Consider the following 22088-nt stretch of genomic DNA (forward strand, 5'->3'; position numbering starts at 1 on the left):
GCCATTGAGTTTGCCCTCATCATTTGCTCATTTCTTTTTACATAGCGTACCGCATATTTATACCTGGCATTAGTGGCCTTCTTATGCTGAAACTCTGGGCCATGTTTTACTTTTCCAGCAGCAACCCAGTTTCTTAAGGCTTTTTTCGCCTCAGAGTGGAGATCTGCCACATATGCATTCCATCCAGGCCTGACCTTTTGTTTTTTCTTATCTTGAATAAAACGCTTACCATCAATAATCAAACAGTTCACTATATTTTTATACATATTCACTAAGTTATTCTGGTGGTCTGGCTTTTGACAGTTAGTATCACAAGAGAATACAACATGTGGGATATAAACACTGCTTAGACTATTATCACTTAATGTATTGTATTTCCAGAGGTCGCATTCAGAGAGCTTAGCCCAGTCTATCTTCTTACATGTATGTTGGCATCTATTATTAGTAGCCAGTTCTGGTAGACTGCTCAGATTCAATACCATAGAGACAGGAATGTGGTCTGATATGGTCAGATCATACAGAATCATTCTTTCAGATAAACAATCATGGGCATCAGCTGTGCATATACAGTGGTCCAGCCAGGATGTTGTATGCCATGCTTCACTGATATATGTATAACTATTCTCTGGCAGCATCACTTTACTGGAGAGCACTAATTTACTGTTTTGACAAAAGAGCTGTAAATGTTGACCAAACAAAGACTGGTTGTCTGAGATGTCAGCATTCAGATCACCCATAACAAATATACTTGTACATTCATTTTCTTGAATAAAAGAGCTAATGAATGCTAGTCTGTTCAGAAATTCATTTTCATTCGTGTTGCATTCATAAGGGGTGTACACATTTAAAATAATAAACTCATTTTTATCATATGTAACCTTGATCGCTATGGCCCAGTCAACATCTAAACGTATCACACTTATCAGTGAGTCATATTTCTTTTGCCAGAATATGGCAACACCGCCAGATATTCGGCCCTGTACTAACCCCAAACTTAAATCAGTTGTAGACTCCCCTGCCCCATAGAAGTCATCATGCACCGAACCAAGTTTGTTGAGGTCCTGTTTGGGCAACAGGGTTTCTTGTAAGCATAGAATGTCCGTGCTGTCAAAGAGTTGGTCAATCACAATGCGTCGCGCTTTGTCACTAGCACTCTGTCCTAAGCGCAGGCCACGCGCATTGTATGACACAGTTCTCATGACAACAGTCCAGCATTGCCCGCAGCAGATGCCCCGGCCTCAGACACATTATTGCTCCTTGCCACCCCAAGAGGTTTTAAGGCCACAGTTTTTCATGCTTCGTAAAAGCGGCAGACAAAGATTCCCTCTGGCCAAAGCTCCGGTTCATACATTTCCTCTACCTTTTCGCATTCCACAGTAATTTTGAATGAGTTATAGCGCTTTTGAATACTGTCAATCTTTTGGCAAGACGCATCACGATGTAGTTTATGCTTCAGGTAGCAAGACACTTGTTCTGAATCTACATCAGGGGAAAATCTTGAAGCAAAGACACTCACCAACTTGGTTTTTACGACCCGTATATCTCCACATGCACTGGTTCCAACAATACCACTTTTCTTCTCTCTACGAGTCGTATTCAGACGTGGTTTGGGTTGTAGCTGGGCCGTTGGTCCTTCAGCCAGGTGCTGTCGTCGTCGGCCCTTCTTGACCACACTGCTATATGTCGGAGAAGCAATTAGTCTGGCTAGTTGCTCTGCGTTCCCCTCCGCGGTGTTTACAGTAGGATCCGTGGTTTCAGGCACCTGCCTCGCGATGTCCACCCCTGGGCTTACAGTCTCCCTGCCAGATAGCACAGGCAAACTTTTCGCAGGGGCGTCGCCTTTCTCAACAGCACTTAGCCGGTGATTTAGCCCTGTTGCTATAGCGCGGAGATAATCGCAGTGTCCAGTTTGTAGAGACACAGCTTGCTTTAGTGATGAAATGTCCGCACTCACACGTTCCAATGTCCGCAGCATGCACGAGACGTCAATACTGTTGTAAGTTACAGGAGGAAGTTCATCTAGATGATGAGACACAAAGCGAGGGATGTTTTCCCCGGCCTCATTAAGCACTTTTAGACAGCTTTTCACATTGTTTGCGTCTTTTTGCGGCCCCTTATGCATAACAAGACGCTGAGATGTATGAGGGCACAGATCAAACAGTACCTTCTTCGAGGTCTCGATCCACTCGGACCCAAAATGGTTCACAGTCAACAATATAATATCGTCCTGACTGAGTGTCTTCATTTTTACCACAAGAAAGTTCAGTAGTTCGTCTTCCACCAAAGTTCTGCCGTTTGCTGTAGTATAAATCTCTGGTTTTAGCCGTGTTTTACTCAGAGTGGCGGCACCTTTACCTGCAGTGTCCGCCATCTTGGAAACTGCTCTGAATTATCACTATTAAGTCTCTCAAGTATTCTCTTCATACATGGCACTGTTGTAGTCACCAACGTCATATCATCCTTTTAGGCCCTAATTGGTGTAAGGCGCATGCCATCCTGACATCTCACTACACCTACAACCCACTTCGAAGCTCTAATAATTATCTCCATCGCCATTGTAAATGCTAATGGAGAAATCGTACACCCTGCCATAATGCCCATTTCTAACCTCTGTGCCTAAGTACAGCAGGTTTCACAACAGGTTGGCAGTCTAATATCCTGAAAATATGCTCTTACTAAGTTCACAACAGTATTACGGGCACTCTAAAATACTCAAACGCTTTCCAAACAAGGCTATGTGGCACTGAACCAAATGCATTTGCTAGATCCAGAAATATAACATGCAAGTCTTTTTTCTCAATCTTGGTTTTCTGAATCTGATGCCAAATCATGCTAGTGTGCTCTAAACACCCTGCGAAACCTGGTATTCCTGCCTTCTGCACAGTAGTATCTATAAAGTTATTCTTTTCTAAATAACTAGCTAATCTCTGTGCAACTAAACTAAAGAAAATCTTCCCCTCTACATTTAGGAGAGAGATCATCCGGAACTGACTCAGGTCCGAGGACTCTTTCTCCTTTGGAATAAGAAGGCCTCCTGCACTACGCCATGCTCGAGGAATAACCTGTTTCTCCCAAACTATTCTTAATTGCCTCGTCAAAACCTTTAGGCTATCGGGTGCACTTTTATAAACCCGGTAGGGGACTCCATTTGGCCCTGGGGCCGACGAAGCCTTTGCACGCCTGACTACCTCGTCAACCTCTTTTCACCGAGGTGGTCTAACATCCATCTATCTGAGCCATCTCTCCTAATGGTGGCATGTCAGGTGGAAGGCCTACTACTCTATGCTGCTCAAGATCTGAATATGGATTTCTTAGATACCCTTCCACCTCTGAATAGTTTACCAGATTCTTCAAATGAGTCTTCTTCATATTTTACCTTTATGACTCATCTCAAACCTATGATCGGTTTCATTTTTTGTGACTGGAAGAGTCTTAAGTTTCTTTTCTATTTCAATGGTATATTGCCTTTTGTTTAGGTGCTCAATGGTATGAAATTAAAATAAATTTGTAAATTTTTAATTACATTTAAAAAGTCCTTTTTTCCCTTTGCTCTACAGTAAATAAGAATGTTGACACACTGATGATTTTGGGCTGCGTGGTGGGTGTGGTGGTTAGCACTGTCACCTCACAGCGAGAGGGTTCCCGGGTCTGGCTTCCTCCCACAGACCAGAAACATGCGTTAATTGGTGATTCTAAATTGACCATGTGTTGTGGTTAAAACAGTTAAACTAAATAATGACTATGATGTTCATACTGTAATCACTACACGATCCAGTCACAAGCTCTGGAGAACACTAAAACAGCTTTGTGAATTTAAGCTCTGAAAATTTACTGAAAAAGAACCATAAGAACCATATTAAATCTCTTTAAACAGAATCTAAAACAGACTGCGCCCATTTCTGTTCACTTTCAGTCATATTTACCAAAAACTAAACTAAAAATATAGATGCAATTCAAACTGTAGGAAGAGGTCGAGAACAGAAGTTGCATCAGCCAACAGACTTTTGCACTGAGGGACAGTGTGTTGGAAGAAGATAAAAGAAGTGTCTGAGTGAGCCTGAGCTACATCTCTTCCCCTCCCCTCTGATGGACCATAGTGGAGGCCCTTCGCTCTGCTTCCCAAACCTCAACTCCTCCTGCAGGCGGCTGGTTCGGCCCCGCTCTGAGGCTGCACTCCTCTACACTCTGCTAGCCTTCATCTCTCTGCTCACTGTGATGCTCAACTTGCTCGTCATCATCTCCATCTCTCACTTCAGGCAGCTGCACACCCCGACCAACGCCCTGCTCCTGTCTCTGGCTGTGTCTGACCTGCTGATGGGGCTGCTGGTGATGCCCATCGAAGGGCTGCGCTACCTGGAGATGTGCTGGCTGCTGGGGAGGCTGATGTGTGCTCTGAGTCCTTATGTTTCTTACTGTCTGGTTTCTGCCTCATTAGGTCACATGGTGCTTATATCTATAGATCGCTATGTGGCTATCTGTGACCCACTGCATTACACCTCTGAGATCACAATGTTTAAAGTTACAATCTGTATTTCTCTCTGTTGGATCTGCTCTTTTTTCTACAACGGTCTGATTCTGATGAACCACTTGGAGAAACCGGACAGGTTCAGCTCCTGTCACGGGGAGTGTGTGGTGGTCATCAACCAAATATCAGGAACTGCTGACCTTTTAATCACGCTTGTTACGCCCTGTACTATCATGGTTGTTCTTTACACGAGGGTGTTTGTTGTTGCTGTGTCTCAGGTGCATCTGACTCGGCGGCAGACAGTAACTGACATCATCACTGCAGCTCCGATCGCTAAAAGATCAGAGTGGAAAGCTGCCAGGACGCTTGGGCTTGTGATTGCAGTTTTTCTAATTTGCTTCTGTCCATATTACTATCCTTCTCTCGCAGGTGAGGACATCTCCAATAGTTTGTCTTATTTTGCCATGTTATCTTGGATCATGCTGACTAACTCCTGTGTGAATCCTCTGATTTATGCTCTGTTCTACCCCTGGTTTAGAAAAGCTGTCAAATTCATCCTCACCCTCAAAATACTACAGCCTCACTCCCAGGAGGTAAAGATCCTGTAGGCAGGGCTGAAACCATCTGTTGTTGTTTTTTAAACCACTGCAACACCTCTGGCAGCGATTTAAAGCTGCTAAACCACAGTGACCCTTCAAATGTCTCGTGACCTGAATTGAAACTCTGTGTTTGGCAAATAATTCAACTCCTGCACATACAGTATGAAGCTCAACAAACACATTAAACTGGCAGCATGCTGTATGAGTGTATCTTTGTTAAACATTTCACTTGTGCTCTTTCAGGGGAAATCGTCATCACACTGTCACTAATGGCATGGATTAATAAGCGTTAGGTTTCATTTAATTCTAATGTTCTAAGTTGTGCATAAAGCAGCCACACAAGAACCGATGGGCCAAAAATGTCAGCTTCACCAAGGTAAAGTTCTGAGGCCCACCACTGTTAGCTGGTGATGACAACATCTGTGCAAACAGCAATGAATTTGATCTAATCTGTGCAGTGGCCGACACTGGACCGTGTGGAGAAAACTTGTGGCTGCTGCAGGTTTTTATCTTCAGCTTCACACCAAACTAATTCAGCATTCAGCCAAATCTTCATCTCACAGTTGTCTCTTATTATTACCGTATATTTAGACATCCCTCTACTGTAGAAAGACAAAGATGCTCTGGACATCTGTTACATAAGGAAACTATAATATAATCAGTGTAGACAAACAAGAACCATGTGGAAGAACTGTCTATAGTCCTGTACTGCTGCTGTCCCCCCATATCTTTATTTGATTTCATTTATTTCTTCTATTTATAATATAATGTCTCAATGTCATTATATGATAACTTAATAATTGTCTGTATCCTGGATTGTACTTATACCAAAGCAGCATTTAATCTTTCACACCACATCAAAATACAGACATGAATAGGTACACTTTAGAAGGTTCAAACATGAACGTATTGTGCTTTTACAACCACTAGATGGAGTAAAGTTAAGCAGAACATGCAGCATCATAAATGTAATGATCTCATATGAGGATGCAGGGATGCAGGGTTGCAGAGGATGTGGTGATAATACTCACATCCCATGCTTCTAGATGCAGAAGAAGAAAATTAAACACCACAAGCTTCTTTTTTCTGACTCACTTTGAAATTTGAATGCTTCTGCTTTCTACTTTTCTCTATCTGCCATGTTTCATTCAATGGAACTGTCAGCTACACTTGACCTCTTCTTCTGTGTAAATCGGTCTAAGAAACTGCATGTCATGAATAGTCGGATAAAAGTCAAAAGTAACATCAAAACTGTTGAGTTGTAAATGCACGTTTTGTTAGTTATCACATATATACTCTGTATTTGTTATTGATTAAGAGTCTTGAGTTGAAGTGTGCCTCGCTTAGTTGTGTGAAGGTCGTAAATGTTACTGTTAGGAATGTGACCTTGTCCAGGTTGACACTGGATACCCTTCCTTTGTTTGCTTTTTGTATACACCCATTTTCCTAATAAAATTGAGGAGGCGTGCAGAGATGCTCCAGAGCGGGTTTGGAGATTGTAATGAAGTGTCTCTTTAACGCTCTCCTCATGAGTTAAAAATCCTAAACGTCTCTCTCTCTTCTTTATAAATTTGTGGGTATTTGAACCTGACAAAAACAAAGCTGTAGTTTCTGTTTAAGCCCAGCGACTGTAGCACTTTGTCACTTTGCATTAACAAAGTTACCGATGAGGTAACCACCTCCTGATATGTGTGTGAGGCAGGACTATGAATCATAACAGGTAGAAAATGGTTAGTAAACATGTATCGGAAATAGAAAAATAAAAAACAATATTATAAGATTCAAACAGAATCCCTCTCTCTTTGACTGTTTATTCTGAGATATTCATCTAACATGAACATGGAAATCATTTGAAGTTTTTTTCAGTTAAAATATAAAAATATCAAAATATGAAGGATACATTTAATGAATAAATCCACTACTGTCAGACAAACATGAATAAGCAAACTTAGTCTTTAACTTTTTAAGCTTTGGGGAACTATTTAACGTTTCGTCTAAGAAAAATCTACAAATTTAGTCAGCTCAGAAGCTCAAGTCAATAACCTTGGGTTCAACTTCATGGATATCAGAGCAGGCAGAATTTTGAAAAACAGTAAGTCTCCTTCTCTTTATTACCAGGACAGAAACCTACAGCAATCTACAAACCTACCAATGAAGCACAAAAAAACACTCCATCAGCTCCAGTCATAGAAGTATTCAGCTGATTCCTCACTGACTGTGCTATGGTCCTATGGTCCTATCTATGCTTTCATATAACATTTCACCCCACATTGAATATAGCTTTATTAGTTGGTTTTTAAAGGAGGAACAACACGCAATACAAAACAATTACTTTCAAGAATAGAACAACTTTCTGATTCCATCATTGTAATCCACTGGCTTCTGCTAATGTTTAGAATTAGAAATATGCGGCTTTTCTAATAAATGTCTTGCTACACTCCCTCAAATTAAGATGTCAAAAAAAGTACCGACAGCGGAACTGAGAGTAGAGCTATCACTGAAGGGGAATGTGAGGCGTCGTATAGACACAATATATCTGAGCAAGCTGCATTATGAAAAAAATAAATAAATAAATCCTTGAATATTTAAGGTAAACACAAGAAACTTGTGCTAAAGAAAAATGGACCAAACTCAGTGAATATTTCCTATTCTCTCTATATATGCCCCTTTTCCACCAAACATTTTTGTACCAGTACAGCTCTACACGGTACGACTCTACCCTGATTGGGAGCTTTTCCACTGCGGGTTGAAGGTGGGACACGTTACGATTTTTAGCACCGGCTAGTACCTGCTTCAGAGGTGGGTCTAGTCGGTACTAGCGGATACTAAAACGTCACGTGATCAGTGCTGTCCACTGATTGGTCAGGTGAAATTACGTCATACACGCAACAAAGCTCGGGGAGCTTTAAATAATCACCCGCCATGTATGAAAACACACCTGCGAGAGCAACAGAGAATAAACAGAATTGCAAAGATGGAAGACCAGAGAAGGAAAGCCAACCCATGGACGATGAGCGAGGTGCAGACCTTTCTGTGTGTGGTGGCTGAGGACCGCATACAGAAGTAACTGGACGGAGCGACACGAAATGAGAAGGTGTTCCAGGATATAGCCAAGCTGATGGCTAACCATGGCTATCACCGAAATTCTCAGCAGTGCCGAGACAAGCTGAAGAGTGATAACCGGCAGGTAAAGGACCACAACAGCCGGAGTGGGTTAAACCGAAAGACATGGAAGTGGTTCGACCAAATGGACGGCATTTACGGGCACCGCCCGGCGAATCGAGAGAGTGGCGTGGATACGGCGACGTCTTTGTTGGAGGCGAGGGAAAATGGTAAGTTATCCCCTTGGTGCAACGCTTACATCTTAAAAAATGCATGTTTTATATCGTAACAAATACATGTTCAGTCTTTAACTTGTATAAAACATTACACAGGTGTCTCATGTAAGTTGTTCTGAGTGAGCTAGCAAACAACGCTGTTTTGGAAGGCTAGCACAGTGTCTCACCTATGTGGTTACGTGTATGCGTTTCGTATGTTCACACTTTTTATTTTTTTTCCCTCAAGACTCGGTTTGTGCAACCGATGAGTGTTCGGTTGCTGAGGTCAGCGAAGATCCTCCAATCCCGCAGGCTTCAGAACCGACATTGGCATCGCAATCTGCAGCTGAGGCAACAGCTGCTATCTGCATTCCACCAGCACCAACACTGGCGTTGACGCCTGTATCTGTGACAACTCCTGCTGTTTACTTTTGTACTGTCATTTTTAATAAAGAGCTTGGTTTAACTAAACAATATGAATTGCATTACACATTACAATCCATCGTTGTGTTTACTTTTGACTAACCGCGGCGTGACACTTTGTAGTCACCTGAAACCGACGTCACGTTAGTGGTGAACGGGCCGACTCTGCCCACTTCCAGGTCACGGTTTGTGTGGAAAAGGAAATGTTACTGGTGCCGTGTCGTGTAGTGTAGTGTCGTGCTATATCGAACCGAGTAGAGTAGGGCTTGCTCGGCGGTGGAAAAGGGGCAATAGATCAGTGGGCAGTGCTGACCAACACGTCATTGGGGTCATCAGGTGGGAACCTCCTTTCATCAGTGTTTCGTCTAGTTGGGTCCACGACACCTCCAGGAGGCTAGACAATGACCACTGGCGTCCCAGAGTCACTCCCCTAATGCCAGCCAACATTGTTCCCCATAACCACAAGCTACCCTAGCCTTTCACCAACTGCACACCAGTCCCAGCGGGGTGGGGATACAAACCCTGGTTCGGGTAGGGGGTAGAAATAGAAGTGGTAAAGATAAGTAGGAATGGGATTCAAACCCTGGTTCGGGTAGGGGGTAATGAAAGTATCGAGGGTGTCAGAGGTGGAGGCAGGACAAGACACACTAGCAGATTCAGCAGACAAACTCACCTAAATAGTCCTACAATCACTAAAAATGCCAGCAAAACCAAAGCCATACAGGCCAACTCATCTAAAATGGCCACCTGGTTTCAAAAGGCTCACATGGGCCACACCCTCCACTTAAATATCCTGAATTTCTTCCTTGCTTCTCTCAAGAGTCTGTTTACCCTAAGTGCTCTCCCTGCTGGGCCCCCAGCTACTATTGTTTCTTCTAATCTAAAACCACTAATTGGCCCTTACTGCCTCATCTGATACTTCCTTCATTATTTTCCTCACACTCTGTCCACTTACACCCAGCTCCCTCAGCATGGAGACAACTGACTTTGCAACAAAGCCTCTACATCCTACTTCCACTGGACATATCCTAACTTTCCATCCTTGCTGCTCTGCTTCTGCCCTCAACTCCACATACCTAAGCTTTTTCCTTTCATATGCTTCCGCTACTAATTCCTCCCAAGGAACAGTCAGCTCTATGAAATAGACTCTCATTCTACTTCTAGACCATATCAGGTGCACCAGAGTGTCTGCGGAAGGGGGGGGGGCATATCTGCGTTAACTGCCACACACACGCAGACGACCTGGTTTCCGATCATAAACAGGCCTTCACCTTACAACCTGACAAAATATGATTTGCAGTACCTGAACATAAGGAACATAACTGGTCTCCATTTATCCAGAGTTTTAGGTTCTGGGGAGTTGGCAATACATCATATGTTGCCCCTATCAAAAATCTAAAAAAATCTCCTTTTCTCCATACTCCACAGCTCTTTCCAACTACGCTTTTTCTTCTCTACACCTTCCCAATTCAACCACCGTCCCTGCTTAGCCTGAGCCACTGCCTTTGTACCCCTTAACATTTCCTTCTGTCTACAAACCTGCTCAACAACTAGCTTTCTCTTCTCCTTTGGACCTGCTCTACTCCACACTGGTTTGCCTGGGCCAAGCCCCAAGCCTCCCCGGCCTATTTGCACATTACCCAAAATCTCTGCATGTCTAAGAGTTGCTTATGCATCCTGAGCTGGCATTCTTGGTTTCCACTTCCTCCCCTTGGTTGGGTTTGGAACCACCTTACTAACTACCACATCTTTACTCCCAGCTAACAGGAGCTCTGTCCTAACTTTAGTCCATTTAAACTCCTCTACTAGACTAGATACTGGGAGCTGGAGTATGCCTTTGCCATACAGTGCCACAGTACTTAAGCATCTAGGAAAACCTAGCCACTTCCTAATGTAAAAACTAACTAATCTTTCCATTTTTTCTGCAACAGATATTGGAATCTCATACACAGACAGTGGCCACATCAACCTAGGAAACAATCCAAATGGCAGACACCACAGCTTCAACTTTCCTGGAAGCTCTGATTTATCTATTCTATCCAGTCTCTCAGCAACATCTTTCCGAAACTGCACTGCCCGCTCTCCATCATTCATGTCTGCCTGGTACCACCTGCCTAAACTCTTTACTGCCTTTTCCCTGATTATTGGAATGTTTTCCTCATCTATTACAAACTTTCTATCACTTAATTTCCCTCTACTTATTGAGATACTTCTAGACTTAGTAGGTTTGATTTTCATTTCTCCCCCCTTTAGATTTTTATTAAGTCTCTCAAGTATTCTCTTCATACATGGCACTGTTGTAGTGACCAACGTCATATCATCCTTTTAGGCTCAATTGGTGTAAGGTGCATGCCATCCTGACGTCTCTCTCCACCTACAACCCACTTGGAAGCTCTAATAATTATCTCCATCACCATTGTAAATGCTAATGGAGAAATCGTACACCCTGCCATAATGCCCATTTCTAGCCTCTGCCAACCTACTTAGGCACAGTCTAATATCCTGAAAATATGCTCTTACTAAGTTCACAACTAGTACGGGCACTCTAAAATACTCAAACGCTTTCCAAATAAGGCTGTGTGGAACTGAACCAAATGTATTTACTAGATCCAGAAATATAACATGCAAGTCTTTTTTCTCAATCTTGGCTGTCTGAATCTGATGCCAAATCATGCTAGTGTGCTCTAAACACCCTGCGAAACCTGGTATTCCTACTTTCTGCACAGTAGTATCTATAAAGCTATTCTTCTCTAAATAACTAGCTAATCTCTGTGCAACTAAACTAAAGAAAATCTTCCCCGATACCTTTAGGAGAGAGATCATCCGGAACTGACTCAGGTCCGAGGACTCTTTCTCCTTTGGAATAAGAAGGCCTCCTGCTCTACGCCATGCTCTAGGAATAAACTGTTTCTCCCAAACTATTCTAAATTGCCTCGTCAAAAACCTTAGGACATCAGGTGCATTTTTATAAACCCGGTAGGGGACTCCATTTGGCCCTGGGGCCGACGAAGCCTTTGCACGCCTGACTACCTCGTCAACCTCTTTTCACCGAGGTGGTCTAACATCCATCTATCTGAGCCATCTCTCCTAATGGTGGCATGTCAGGTGGGAGGCCTACTACTCTACGCTGCTCAAGATATGAATATGGATTTCTTAGATACCCTTCCACCTCTGAATAGTTTACCAGATTCTTCAAATGAGTCTTCTTCATATTTTACCTTTAGGACTCATCTCAAACCTATGATCGGTTTCATTTTTTGTGACTGTAAGAGTCTTAAGTCTCTTTTCTATTTCAATGGTATATTGCCTTTTGTTTAGGTGCTCAATGGTATGAAATTAAAATAAATTTGTAAATTTGAAATGACATTTAAATAGTCCTTTTTTCCCTTTGCTCTACAGTAAATAAGAATGTTGACACACTGATGATTTTGGGCTGCGTGGTGGGTGTGGTGGTTAGCACTGTCACCTCACAGCGAGAGGGTTCCCGGGTCTGGCTTCCTCCCACAGACCAGAAACATGTGTTAATTGGTGATTCTAAATTGACCATGTGTTGTGGTTAAAACAGTTAAACTAAATAATGACTATGATGTTCATACTGTAATCACTACACGATCCAGTCACAAGCTCTGGAGAACACTAAAACGGCTTTGTGAATTTAAGCTCTGAAAATTTACTGAAAAAGAACCATAAGAACCATATTAAATCTCTTTAAACAGAATCTAAAACACACTGCGCCCATTTCTGTTCACTTTCAGTCACATTTACCAAAAACTAAACTAAAAATATAGATGCAATTCAAACTGTAGGAAGAGGTCGAGAACAGAAGTTGCATCAGCCAACAGACTTTTGCACTGAGGGACAGTGTGTTGGAAGAAGATAAAAGAAGTGTCTGAGTGAGCCTGAGCTACATCTCTTCCCCTCCCCTCTGATGGACCATAGTGGAGGCCCTTCGCTCTGCTTCCCAAACCTCAACTCCTCCTGCAGGCGGCTGGTTCGGCCCCGCTCTGAGGCTGCACTCCTCTACACTCTGCTAGCCTTCATCTCTCTGCTCACTGTGATGCTCAACTTGCTCGTCATCATCTCCATCTCTCACTTCAGGCAGCTGCACACCCCGACCAACGCCCTGCTCCTGTCTCTGGCTGTGTCTGACCTGCTGATGGGGCTGCTGGTGATGCCCATCGAAGGGCTGTTCTACCTGGAGACGTGCTGGCTGCTGGGGAGGCTGATGTGTGCTCTGAGTCCTTATGTTTCTTACTGTCTGGTTTCTGCCTCATTAGGTCACATGGTGCTTATATCTATAGATCGCTATGTGGCTATCTGTGACCCACTGCATTACACCTCTAAGATCACAATGTTTAAAGTTAAAATCTGTATTTCTCTCTGTTGGATCTGCTCTTTTTTCTACAACGGTCTGATTCTGATGAACCACTTGGAGAAACCAGACAGGTTCAGCTCCTGTCACGGGGAGTGTGTGGTGGTCATCAACCACACATCAGGAACTGCTGACCTTTTAATCACGTTTATCGCGCCCTGTGTTTTCATGATTGTTCTTTACACGAGGGTGTTTGTTGTTGCCATTTCCCAGGTGCGTTTCATGCATTCACAAACAGCAGCTTTCACTGTGAGAGAATCTTTAACCACTAGAAAGTCTGAGTGGAAAGCTGCCAGAACGCTTGGGATTGTGATTGCTGTCTTTCTAATGTGCTTCTGCCCATATTACTACCCTTTAGTCGGTGAGGATACCTCCACTAGTTTGTCTTATTATGCCATGTTATCTTGGATCATGCTGACTAACTCCTGTGCGAATCCTCTGATTTATGCTCTGTTCTACCCCTGGTTTAGAAAAGCTGTCAAATTCATCCTCACCCTCAAAATATTACAGCCTCACTCCCGGGAGGTAAAGATCCTGTAGGCAGGGCTGATACTGAATCGTGTATGTGTGTGATCACTGTTTCAGTTTGAACAATACACACTCACTTTTGTCATTTCCTCGTATTTACAGTGTGAAAGGGTTTTTTTATTGTGATGTGAGCCGAGTGAAAAACTGAAATATGAGTACTTTTGTCTTCCTAGTTTTGAAATTTATATATGCGACCCCCTTTTTTCTTTTTTTAAACCATGCTACATGCACACAGAAACGGTAGTGCCTTGCGCTTATAAAAACGTATTATTACTAATGAGATGCAGCCTAGAGGTAACACTCTAAAGGCTTCTTTTCCTGTGTTAAAATGGATAAATCTCATCAGTGTTTAGGATACATTAACAATGAGAAATGACTACAGTTTGTGATAAATGTGAAATCAGCAAATAAAGAAATGAGCCCGTGTGCTTCATTGCACAACGTTGAGCCTATTTCTACATCATTTTTACACAGTTTTTAGAGTCACCATAATCTCCATGAAAACAAGTGGTTCATTGTGTCAAATTATTATTATTATTGTGGCTTTTTATGGAGTTACATTAATATCACTTTGAGACTGAGATGCTGGGAAAATCTATGTTCTCTTTAACACTCTGGTTTCACAATTTAATGAAAAATACTCTTTTCTCATCATGTTTTAATGAAAATCTGAGTGACACAATATTTCTATGCAAAAACTGAGTCTAACAGCACCGCTTTTAAGCTAAAAGTAATCGTGCTACCATAGTTTCGTATATATTTGGACAGGCTTACCTCAACGTTACGTTCATCCAAGATCTCAACGAACCAAACCTGCAGGTCATAATAAATGTGAAATGATTAATAAATTGTCATCTACATATAAACATATATATACAGCGTATATAATGAAAAAATATGTATACATATACCATGTACAATGACAATAAAGGCATTCTGATTCTGAAGTGGAAGCTGCTCTCTCATCTAATAATTCTGCTCTCTTTTGGACACAAAATATACTTACTGATTTCATTTTTATGGATACCTGTCAAACGTTACGAACATTGCAATTGTAGGCTTTGACTCCCCACTCTGCAATGCTCCAAACAACTGTTTATCAGTCTGAGGTATTTATGGTATACAAGTTAATTTCATTTAAAGAAAAACTTTACACATTAAAATGGTTCAAATGAAATGCTCTACCTTTGCCTCATCTGGTTCCTGCAGTTGAGACACACATGAAACAGAGAAAGAGAGCAGCACAACGGTACCGGACAGCAGCAAGCTGTCAAAGCTGTCACAGTACAGCGCCAGCAGGTGGCAGTAGAGACTACGTCTATATCATGAAGGCAAAAACTGCAGATTGCTTATGTGATCGGCAATGTGAGTCACTTTGCTGCAGTAGGTAATTCCATCAACCTTTTTTTCAAAAAAGGCAGAAACTAGCTTAGTGAACATAAAAACTGAAAATATGTTGAAAACATATTGAAAGAAAAAAACAGAATTTATTCTTTTTTCATGAATAACAAAAAGAAGAATATCACCACAAAGTGTTGTACAGTAAGAACTCGATTCATACCAAAACATAACTACACTAATTAGTTGTGTTTGGGTTAAGCATTCCAAAATGCGGTGATGGTTACAACGTCATTGTGAGATTTTAAAGCCTAGTTTTTCTCTACCTTTAAGAACCAATCGACCAATTCTCACAATGCCTTCAAATGCTGTTAGAAAAGACATTTTTGACAGTTTTACAACCCAGTAAATGCACCATTTGTGCTTTTGCTCCACTGTGTTTTATCATTTCTACTCAAAAGAACAACAAGAAAATCCAAGACATGACAAGTTCAGTCTGAAATAAGAGCCTCGGAAAAAAATTAAAGGCATTTTTGCAGGGACAACCTTGAAACAGCAAAGACGTGACTGAATTCAGAGCTGGCACCATTTCCTTGCCAGTATGTACATATAATACATTCATTTTATGTTTTCCAAGCTCCAAGGATAATAAAGATAAAATATCAAATGTATACATAGAAATAGTCCTAGAAATCTGTTTTACACGCGAGTCAAAAATGTGTTTTTTTTTTCTCACAGTAACAAAAAGTGGTGTTTGTGATTTATTTCCTCTGAGCAAGCAAGCAGTACTCCACAGTAATGGACCAGTTTGCCAGCTTACATCCCAGAGAAGCTGTGGACCAAGTGTCTGCCACTCTGGGCTGCAGTCCAACCTCTGCACAAATATTATATTATATTAAGACTGTCAGTTTAATATATACACAGCCACAAAATAGTTTTTTTTTTAAGAAAAGATCCTAAATATGTTTGAAGCTTTCTCAGTCATCTAGGTCGAGGTTTATCTCTATTTAGAAATGAAGGCAGCTGGACTCTTTATCCCAAGGTTCATCCTGATGCACTGCTGCATAGGCATTTACTATGTCTGACTAAAAGAAAGAAAACTAGCCATATTTTAGCTTCTTCCCACAGGCAGTCAAATGCATTGAAAGTGAAATATCCTATACATTCTTCCCTGACTCTTACCACTCACTTTGCTATTATCAGAGTCACTTTCAGTCTCATCTGCACTATCACTTCAACTTTGCATTGCTTAATTTTGCACAACTACTTCTCCATTCACTATTGTGCTTATATGGTATACATACAACCTCAGTTGGTTTCATTTCATTTTATATTGATATCTATGTCTATGCAGTTTGTTTATGCTAATCTTAAAGTTGCCAAAACCCCTTAACATGTAGTTTCTTTGAAAGAAAAAAAGAAAGAGTCAGCATAAGATCTATTCTTAAGTCATTTTTTATTTCTTTGTGAAGTTGCAGTACTTGTCCAGAAACAGCAGGGGGCAACATGGCAAAACATATTAGATGGTTAACCCAGCTGAAAACCAGAAGAAAAACTATAGCCTCGATGGGGAAACATGGCATAACCCAAAACAAGTGATTTTGACCCTCCAAATTGCTGATTTATTGTACAAATTAGCGGTTTCATTTCAAACATGCTGCGGACATTGTATCGGGCCAGTGGCGCAATTTTGAAGGTAGAGCTCCGCATTTATGACCTCTAGCTATTATGGTTTGGTAATATTAGCAAGCTTGCTACCTTGCTACTATGCTATATATATATATATATATATAGCCGGTAATGTTGGTCGTAGCCGGTATTTGCGGCACCTGCCATTTAATGTTCCTTTATGTGCTTTATAAATAAATTGTTTCTACGTGAAATAACTACAAAATATTACATTTGAGAAACAGAGGCAAGCTTACAGTGGCTGCTCCTGACAAACCAGCCAACCGGATGCTCGTTATAGTTAACGCAGTGCAGGTGTTCACAGACGTGATGTATTCCCGCCGTTGATATTTACTGTTTTCTATTTACGTTTTTATCACTATGACGATGTTGCCCGGGTCTTTCCCAGGGTTCTAGGAAACCTCTACACATACTTTAAGCTTTAGTAAGCACTTTAACACTTTGGTACAGGTGACTGTTTTGCTCATTGCTTTCTGCAGAACTCCCAGCGGACTGTACCCAGATGGTGGATGAGTCCGGCTCAGCAGCGATGGGCCTCCCGCTTACCCGTGAACACCTTTATCCTATTTGTGCCACAGCAAGAGGCCTGGGTCATCGAGAGGATGGGGCGCTTTCACCGGATTTTAGAGCCGGTAGTACTTTTTTATCCAAGAATGAGGCAGAACTCTGTGGGTTCCACAGCACCAGACAAAAAAAAAAAAAGATATGCACACAGCCACAGTCCTAAAACCACTCCATGTAAAGTGAATGTCATTGATTGTATTGTTGCCGTTCAACAATCTGTTTTGTAAATCTGGGATGGACGGGTGGACGTTGATTTGACACAAACCAGAGGCCTTACTCTGATGCAGACCAAGCACAGCTCCTCCAAACAGGGTGATATGTGCCATGGCACCTGAGGTCAGGGCCAAAGAGCTCAGATTGTTTACAAAGGCTCAAAACTCCATCCATCCATCCATCCATCATCTTCCGCTGGTCCGGGGATCGGGTCGCGGGGGCAGCAGCTTGAGCAAAGAGACCCAGACGTCCCTGTCCCCGGCCACTTCCTCCAGCTCTTCCGGGGGGACCCCGAGGCGTTCCCAGGCCAGCCGAGAGACATAGTCTCTCCAACGTGTCCTGGGTCTTCTCCAGGGCCTCCTCCCAGTGGGACGGGCCCGGAACACCTCACCGGGGAGGCGTCCAGGAGGCATTCTCACTAGATGCCCGAGCCACCTCATCTGATTCCTCTCGATGCGGAGGAGCAGCGGTTCTACTCTGAGCCCCTCCCGGATGACCGAGCTTCTCACCCTATCTCTAAGGGAGAGCCCAGACACCCTGCGGAGGAAACTCATTTCGGCCGCTTGTATTCGCGATCTCGTTCTCTCGGTCACTACCCACAGCTCGTGACCATAGGTGAGGGTAGGAACATAGATTGACCGGTAAATCGAGAGCTTCGCCTTCTGGCTCAGCTCCTTCTTCACCACGACGGGCCGGTGCAGAGCCCGCATCACTGCAGACGCCGCACCGATCCGTCTGTCAATCTCCTGCTCCATTCGTCCCTCACTCGTGAACAAGACCCCGAGATACTTGAACTCCTCCACTTGGGGAAGGATCTCATTCCCGACCCGGAGAGAGTATTCCACCCTTTTCCGGCCGAGGACCATGGTCATGGCTCAAAACTCCTCAGACCTCAATCCAGGGTGCAAAAAAAAAAAAGCCCTTGCCCCCCTCGTAGTTCCTGTGAGCTGTCTTTGTAGCGCAAGTGGGACCTACGACGCAATATTCTTTTAGCACTGATCAGCGTTTAAAGGTTGAGGTAAATGCAGCAGCACCCCCTCTCTCTGTGTCTGTTTTACAGGGGCTGAACTTCCTTATTCCCATACTTGACCGAATACGTTACGTGCAAAGCCTCAAAGAGATTGTTATTGACATCCCTGAGCAGTCTTCTATATCATTAGGTAAGAATTGATATTGTTTTAGGATAAACCTTTGTAATCATTTGTCAGTTTTATTGGCACTCTTAAAAGCCAACGATTAATCATTTCTTTGTCTTCACAGATAATGTGACGCTCCAAATTGATGGAGTCCTTTTTTTAAAAATCTTCGATCCTTTTAAGGTATGCCATTAAGAATTTGAACCAGCTGGTGGCAGTAGCTCTTTATCTTCTCTATGAAACCCCCTCCTCAAGTTTCATCAGTGGTGTCTTTTCAGGCCAGTTATGGTGTTGAAGATCCAGAATATGCTGTGACTCAGCTTGCACAAACCACGATGCGCTCAGAACTGGGCAAACTCACTCTGGATAAAGTATTCAGGGTAAGAAATGCAGCACTGATCGGCGTGTATTGTGCTACACGAAGATGTCTGTGAAGTAACTCGAAGCTCTTGGTTTTCTCAAGGAGAGAGAGTCTCTCAATTCGAACATCGTGCACTCCATCAACCAGGCGTCCGACGAGTGGGGAATCCGCTGCCTGCGTTATGAAATCAAAGACATACAAGTTCCACCTCGTGTCAAAGAGTCCATGCAGATGCAGGTAAAACGCCCAGTGCCCGTGCCTTCTTGTTGCATTAACTTGATTATACAAAGATAAAAAGTGAGATAGTTGCAACACTTAAGAGTTCCCAGAAGGCAATTTTTCAGGATTATTTCGTCTCCCTGAATATTTGTCTTTGAATTGTGTCTAGGTGGAGGCCGAGCGCAGGAAGAGAGCCACAGTGCTGGAGTCTGAAGGGACACGAGAAGCGGCCATCAACGTCGCAGAAGGCCGCAAGCAATCCCAGATCCTCGCCTCAGAGGGAGAGAAGGCAGAGCAGATAAACAGAGCTGCCGGTTGGTGCCTTTCACATCTGACTTTAACTTACTGGGAGTTTTCCCTCGACTCAGTTACAAGCTTGAATCTCATATGTAATTGAGGGCCTTAAGCCTTCATTACACTGAATCCACAAAGCATTTAATTACTGTATGTGCCTGCAGACTGTTACAACACTACACAAGGATCTCACGTAAAACAAATCCAGCATGGTTACCGGCATCTGATCCTCAGGGATGTTAGGAAAAGGACCTTGAAAGCCCGTCATGTCGCATAAATCCACAACAAATCTACTTTTGTTGTTAGTTTACACGCTGTGTTGTCTCCAGGTGAGGCCCAAGCTGTGTTAGCCACAGCAGAAGCCAAATCTAAAGCCATCCGTTTGCTGTCAGAGGCTCTGGCTGAGCAGGTATGTGGTGGATTTCAATACTTTCTTATTGAAGGATTGGAACTTATTCTAAAGCCTGTTAGTCAAAAAATGTTTTTCCTAGTGTTCACCATAATCGGAATTTCGTCAACAGAACGGAAACGCCGCAGCCTCACTGAGTGTCGCTGAACAGTACGTGTCTGCGTTCTCCAACCTCGCCAAAGAGTCCAACACGGTGCTCCTGCCTTCCAACACTGGTGACATCAGCAGGATGGTCACACAGGTATCCTCATTTGCTGACAATTAAGATTCTGGAAAAAAACGTTTGATACTTTTGACAACATAGCACCGCCCTAAAAACAAAAGACATGTACTGAACTTCTGCCACACATGGGTAACGCTTTCCACTCTGTGTCCCTGCCCTCAGGCCATGACTATTTACAGCACACTATCCGAGCCAAGACTAAAACACGAGAGCATTAAAGCCGAGGGAGAGGAGCCTCCGGTCCAGTCAACATCAGCTTAGTGAATGAGGACACCATCACTGCTCTAAACTGCAGCACAGAGGAAGCCAAATGTGTGGAGTACAATGGCACTGCTGTGCGGAGCTCCTGGCTGTCTGGTGCAAAGGGCACTCTATCTACTGCTGAGCACAGGATGTCGAGAGAGACCAGCGGCACTCTATAAACAGAGACGATGCCAAGCGAGGACAGCTGGGGGGAGATGGAAACTGTTGTGTAAATTGTGTTGGTCAGGTGTTGAACCTCAGTTGCATCCACTGTGCTGTGGCAGAGACGCATGCTCTCCCACCTGCAGCTTCTTTATGGCCTCACTGCCAGTGAGGTCACATTTGGGGGAGGGGAGATTAAACCAATGTGAGAAGGCTATTAAAGAATCCGTGTTGCAGTGACATTTCTGTCCGTCTGGTTGCCTAAGGTTGAATTCTAAAGTATCACCAATTGGATTTCAGAGAACCAAGCATTTCTGCATCACAGGTCTACATGCCTGCAGTACAGGTTCAGGCTTCAAGCTGTATGTGTCTTCCAACTCTGAAACGGCACAAACAGGAGCCACTCTTTAAGAAGTTTGAAACTCAACAATCAAATCTACGCCGCAGCTTCACTGCTGTGTATAAACAGATTCTAGCCTTTTTGGAATTAGTTGACTGAGTCAGTCTTTCATCTCAAATATTTCAGACAGATGATACCTGAATACTCATATTGGTTTGATTTTAACTTAAAAAAAGAAAAGAGATAGATGTGTGTGTGTGTGTATATATATATATTTCCAAAGGAAAAAATCTTTAAAACAGCCATTAAAAAAAAAATCATCAAAGTCATCTCTATCTAAATGCTCTGAGCTCCCATGATGAAATGGGAGAAAGCAATGACTGGAATGTGGAATTTGGTTGTGCGGATTTCGACACTGCAAGCAGTCACTTGCCACCATACGTCTGTGTCTGCGTGCGTCTCTAATCCTTGAGAAGGCTGGCGGTGACTGGCCCAGAAATCGGATGTTTTCTCATTCGAGCGTTTCCCAGACACACCTCATTCTCCTTCCTCCTCCTCGTTGGCCTCCAATCTCTCCTGCCTTTTTTCCAGCCTATCTGCCCCCCCCCCCCCCGGGGTAATTTATTTTACAATTGTTGGTAACCGCTTTGCCCTGTGGGGGCTTGCGAGGAAAAGAAACGATTTTATAATTTAGACAAAGATGTAAGCCTCTGCTGCTCTTGTTCCCTCCTCCCCCTCTTCTGTGATACTCAGCCTTGGGGTAGAATAGTTGGGGAGGTATGTAAAGTTTGTCTTTTTAACACTTTGAATGGACAAACCCGAGAAAGAGAGAACAGGAGAGAAAGTGAGAGGGGGTAGGGAAAAGAACAAAGATGGAGCCAGATGAAGTGTGAGAGGAAAAAAAGCTCTGAGCTGCAGGTGTGAGAGCAATTTAATGAATTCATGTCTATAACACACACACACACACACAGGCTAACCTTTACAATGAAACAGTGCCTACGGAGTTGAAAAGAAATCAGGAGTGGGGGGTGCTGACATAAAGCAGAAAGAGCAAAGAGAGACAGCCAAGGTATTAGCAGCTCATAAAAAGGCACTCAAATTCATCAAGACTTGCTGCTACTGAACACTCACATTTTTCAAAGTCTTAACAGCTGCTCCCATTACAGGGAATTACTGTGACAGAGAAATGTCAA

At 43.0% G+C, this 22088-nt stretch overlaps 3 protein-coding genes across 3 annotated transcripts; all 3 read left to right on the forward strand.

Moving 5' to 3' along the window:
- The first annotated feature begins 4086 nt into the window (after window positions 1–4086).
- Window positions 4087–5073, forward strand: LOC142391380 (trace amine-associated receptor 13c-like). The gene has a single exon (XM_075477147.1). It carries the CDS (start codon window positions 4087–4089, stop codon window positions 5071–5073), a length of 987 nt encoding a protein of 328 aa, XP_075333262.1.
- Window positions 5074–12732: 7659 nt separating this feature from the next.
- Window positions 12733–13716, forward strand: LOC142391381 (trace amine-associated receptor 13c-like). The gene has a single exon (XM_075477148.1). It carries the CDS (start codon window positions 12733–12735, stop codon window positions 13714–13716), a length of 984 nt encoding a protein of 327 aa, XP_075333263.1.
- Window positions 13717–16579: 2863 nt separating this feature from the next.
- On the forward strand, window positions 16580–20797 carry LOC142391723 (stomatin-like protein 2, mitochondrial). Its single transcript, XM_075477742.1, has 10 exons — window positions 16580–16738; window positions 17211–17363; window positions 18569–18668; window positions 18769–18827; window positions 18923–19024; window positions 19108–19242; window positions 19394–19538; window positions 19848–19927; window positions 20040–20168; window positions 20313–20797. Exons 1-10 carry the CDS (start codon window positions 16697–16699, stop codon window positions 20409–20411), a joined length of 1044 nt encoding a protein of 347 aa, XP_075333857.1. The 5' UTR covers window positions 16580–16696; the 3' UTR covers window positions 20412–20797.
- Window positions 20798–22088: the final 1291 nt, after the last annotated feature.

This window comes from Odontesthes bonariensis, chromosome 11 (assembly GCF_027942865.1).
Source record: "Odontesthes bonariensis isolate fOdoBon6 chromosome 11, fOdoBon6.hap1, whole genome shotgun sequence".
NCBI classification, from domain to species: Eukaryota; Metazoa; Chordata; class Actinopteri; order Atheriniformes; family Atherinopsidae; genus Odontesthes; species Odontesthes bonariensis.

Coding starts and splice junctions, on each gene's coding strand:
- LOC142391723 (XM_075477742.1), top strand. CDS start 16,697: ATGCTGCGGACATTGTATCGGGCCAGTGGCGCAATTTTGAAG. Junction 16,739..17,210: donor CCAGTGGCGCAATTTTGAAG/GTAGAGCTCCGC, acceptor TGCTTTCTGCAG/AACTCCCAGCGGACTGTACC. Junction 18,828..18,922: donor AAATCTTCGATCCTTTTAAG/GTATGCCATTAA, acceptor GTGTCTTTTCAG/GCCAGTTATGGTGTTGAAGA.
- LOC142391381 (XM_075477148.1), top strand. CDS start 12,733: ATGGACCATAGTGGAGGCCCTTCGCTCTGCTTCCCAAACCTCAACTCC.
- LOC142391380 (XM_075477147.1), top strand. CDS start 4,087: ATGGACCATAGTGGAGGCCCTTCGCTCTGCTTCCCAAACCTCAACTCC.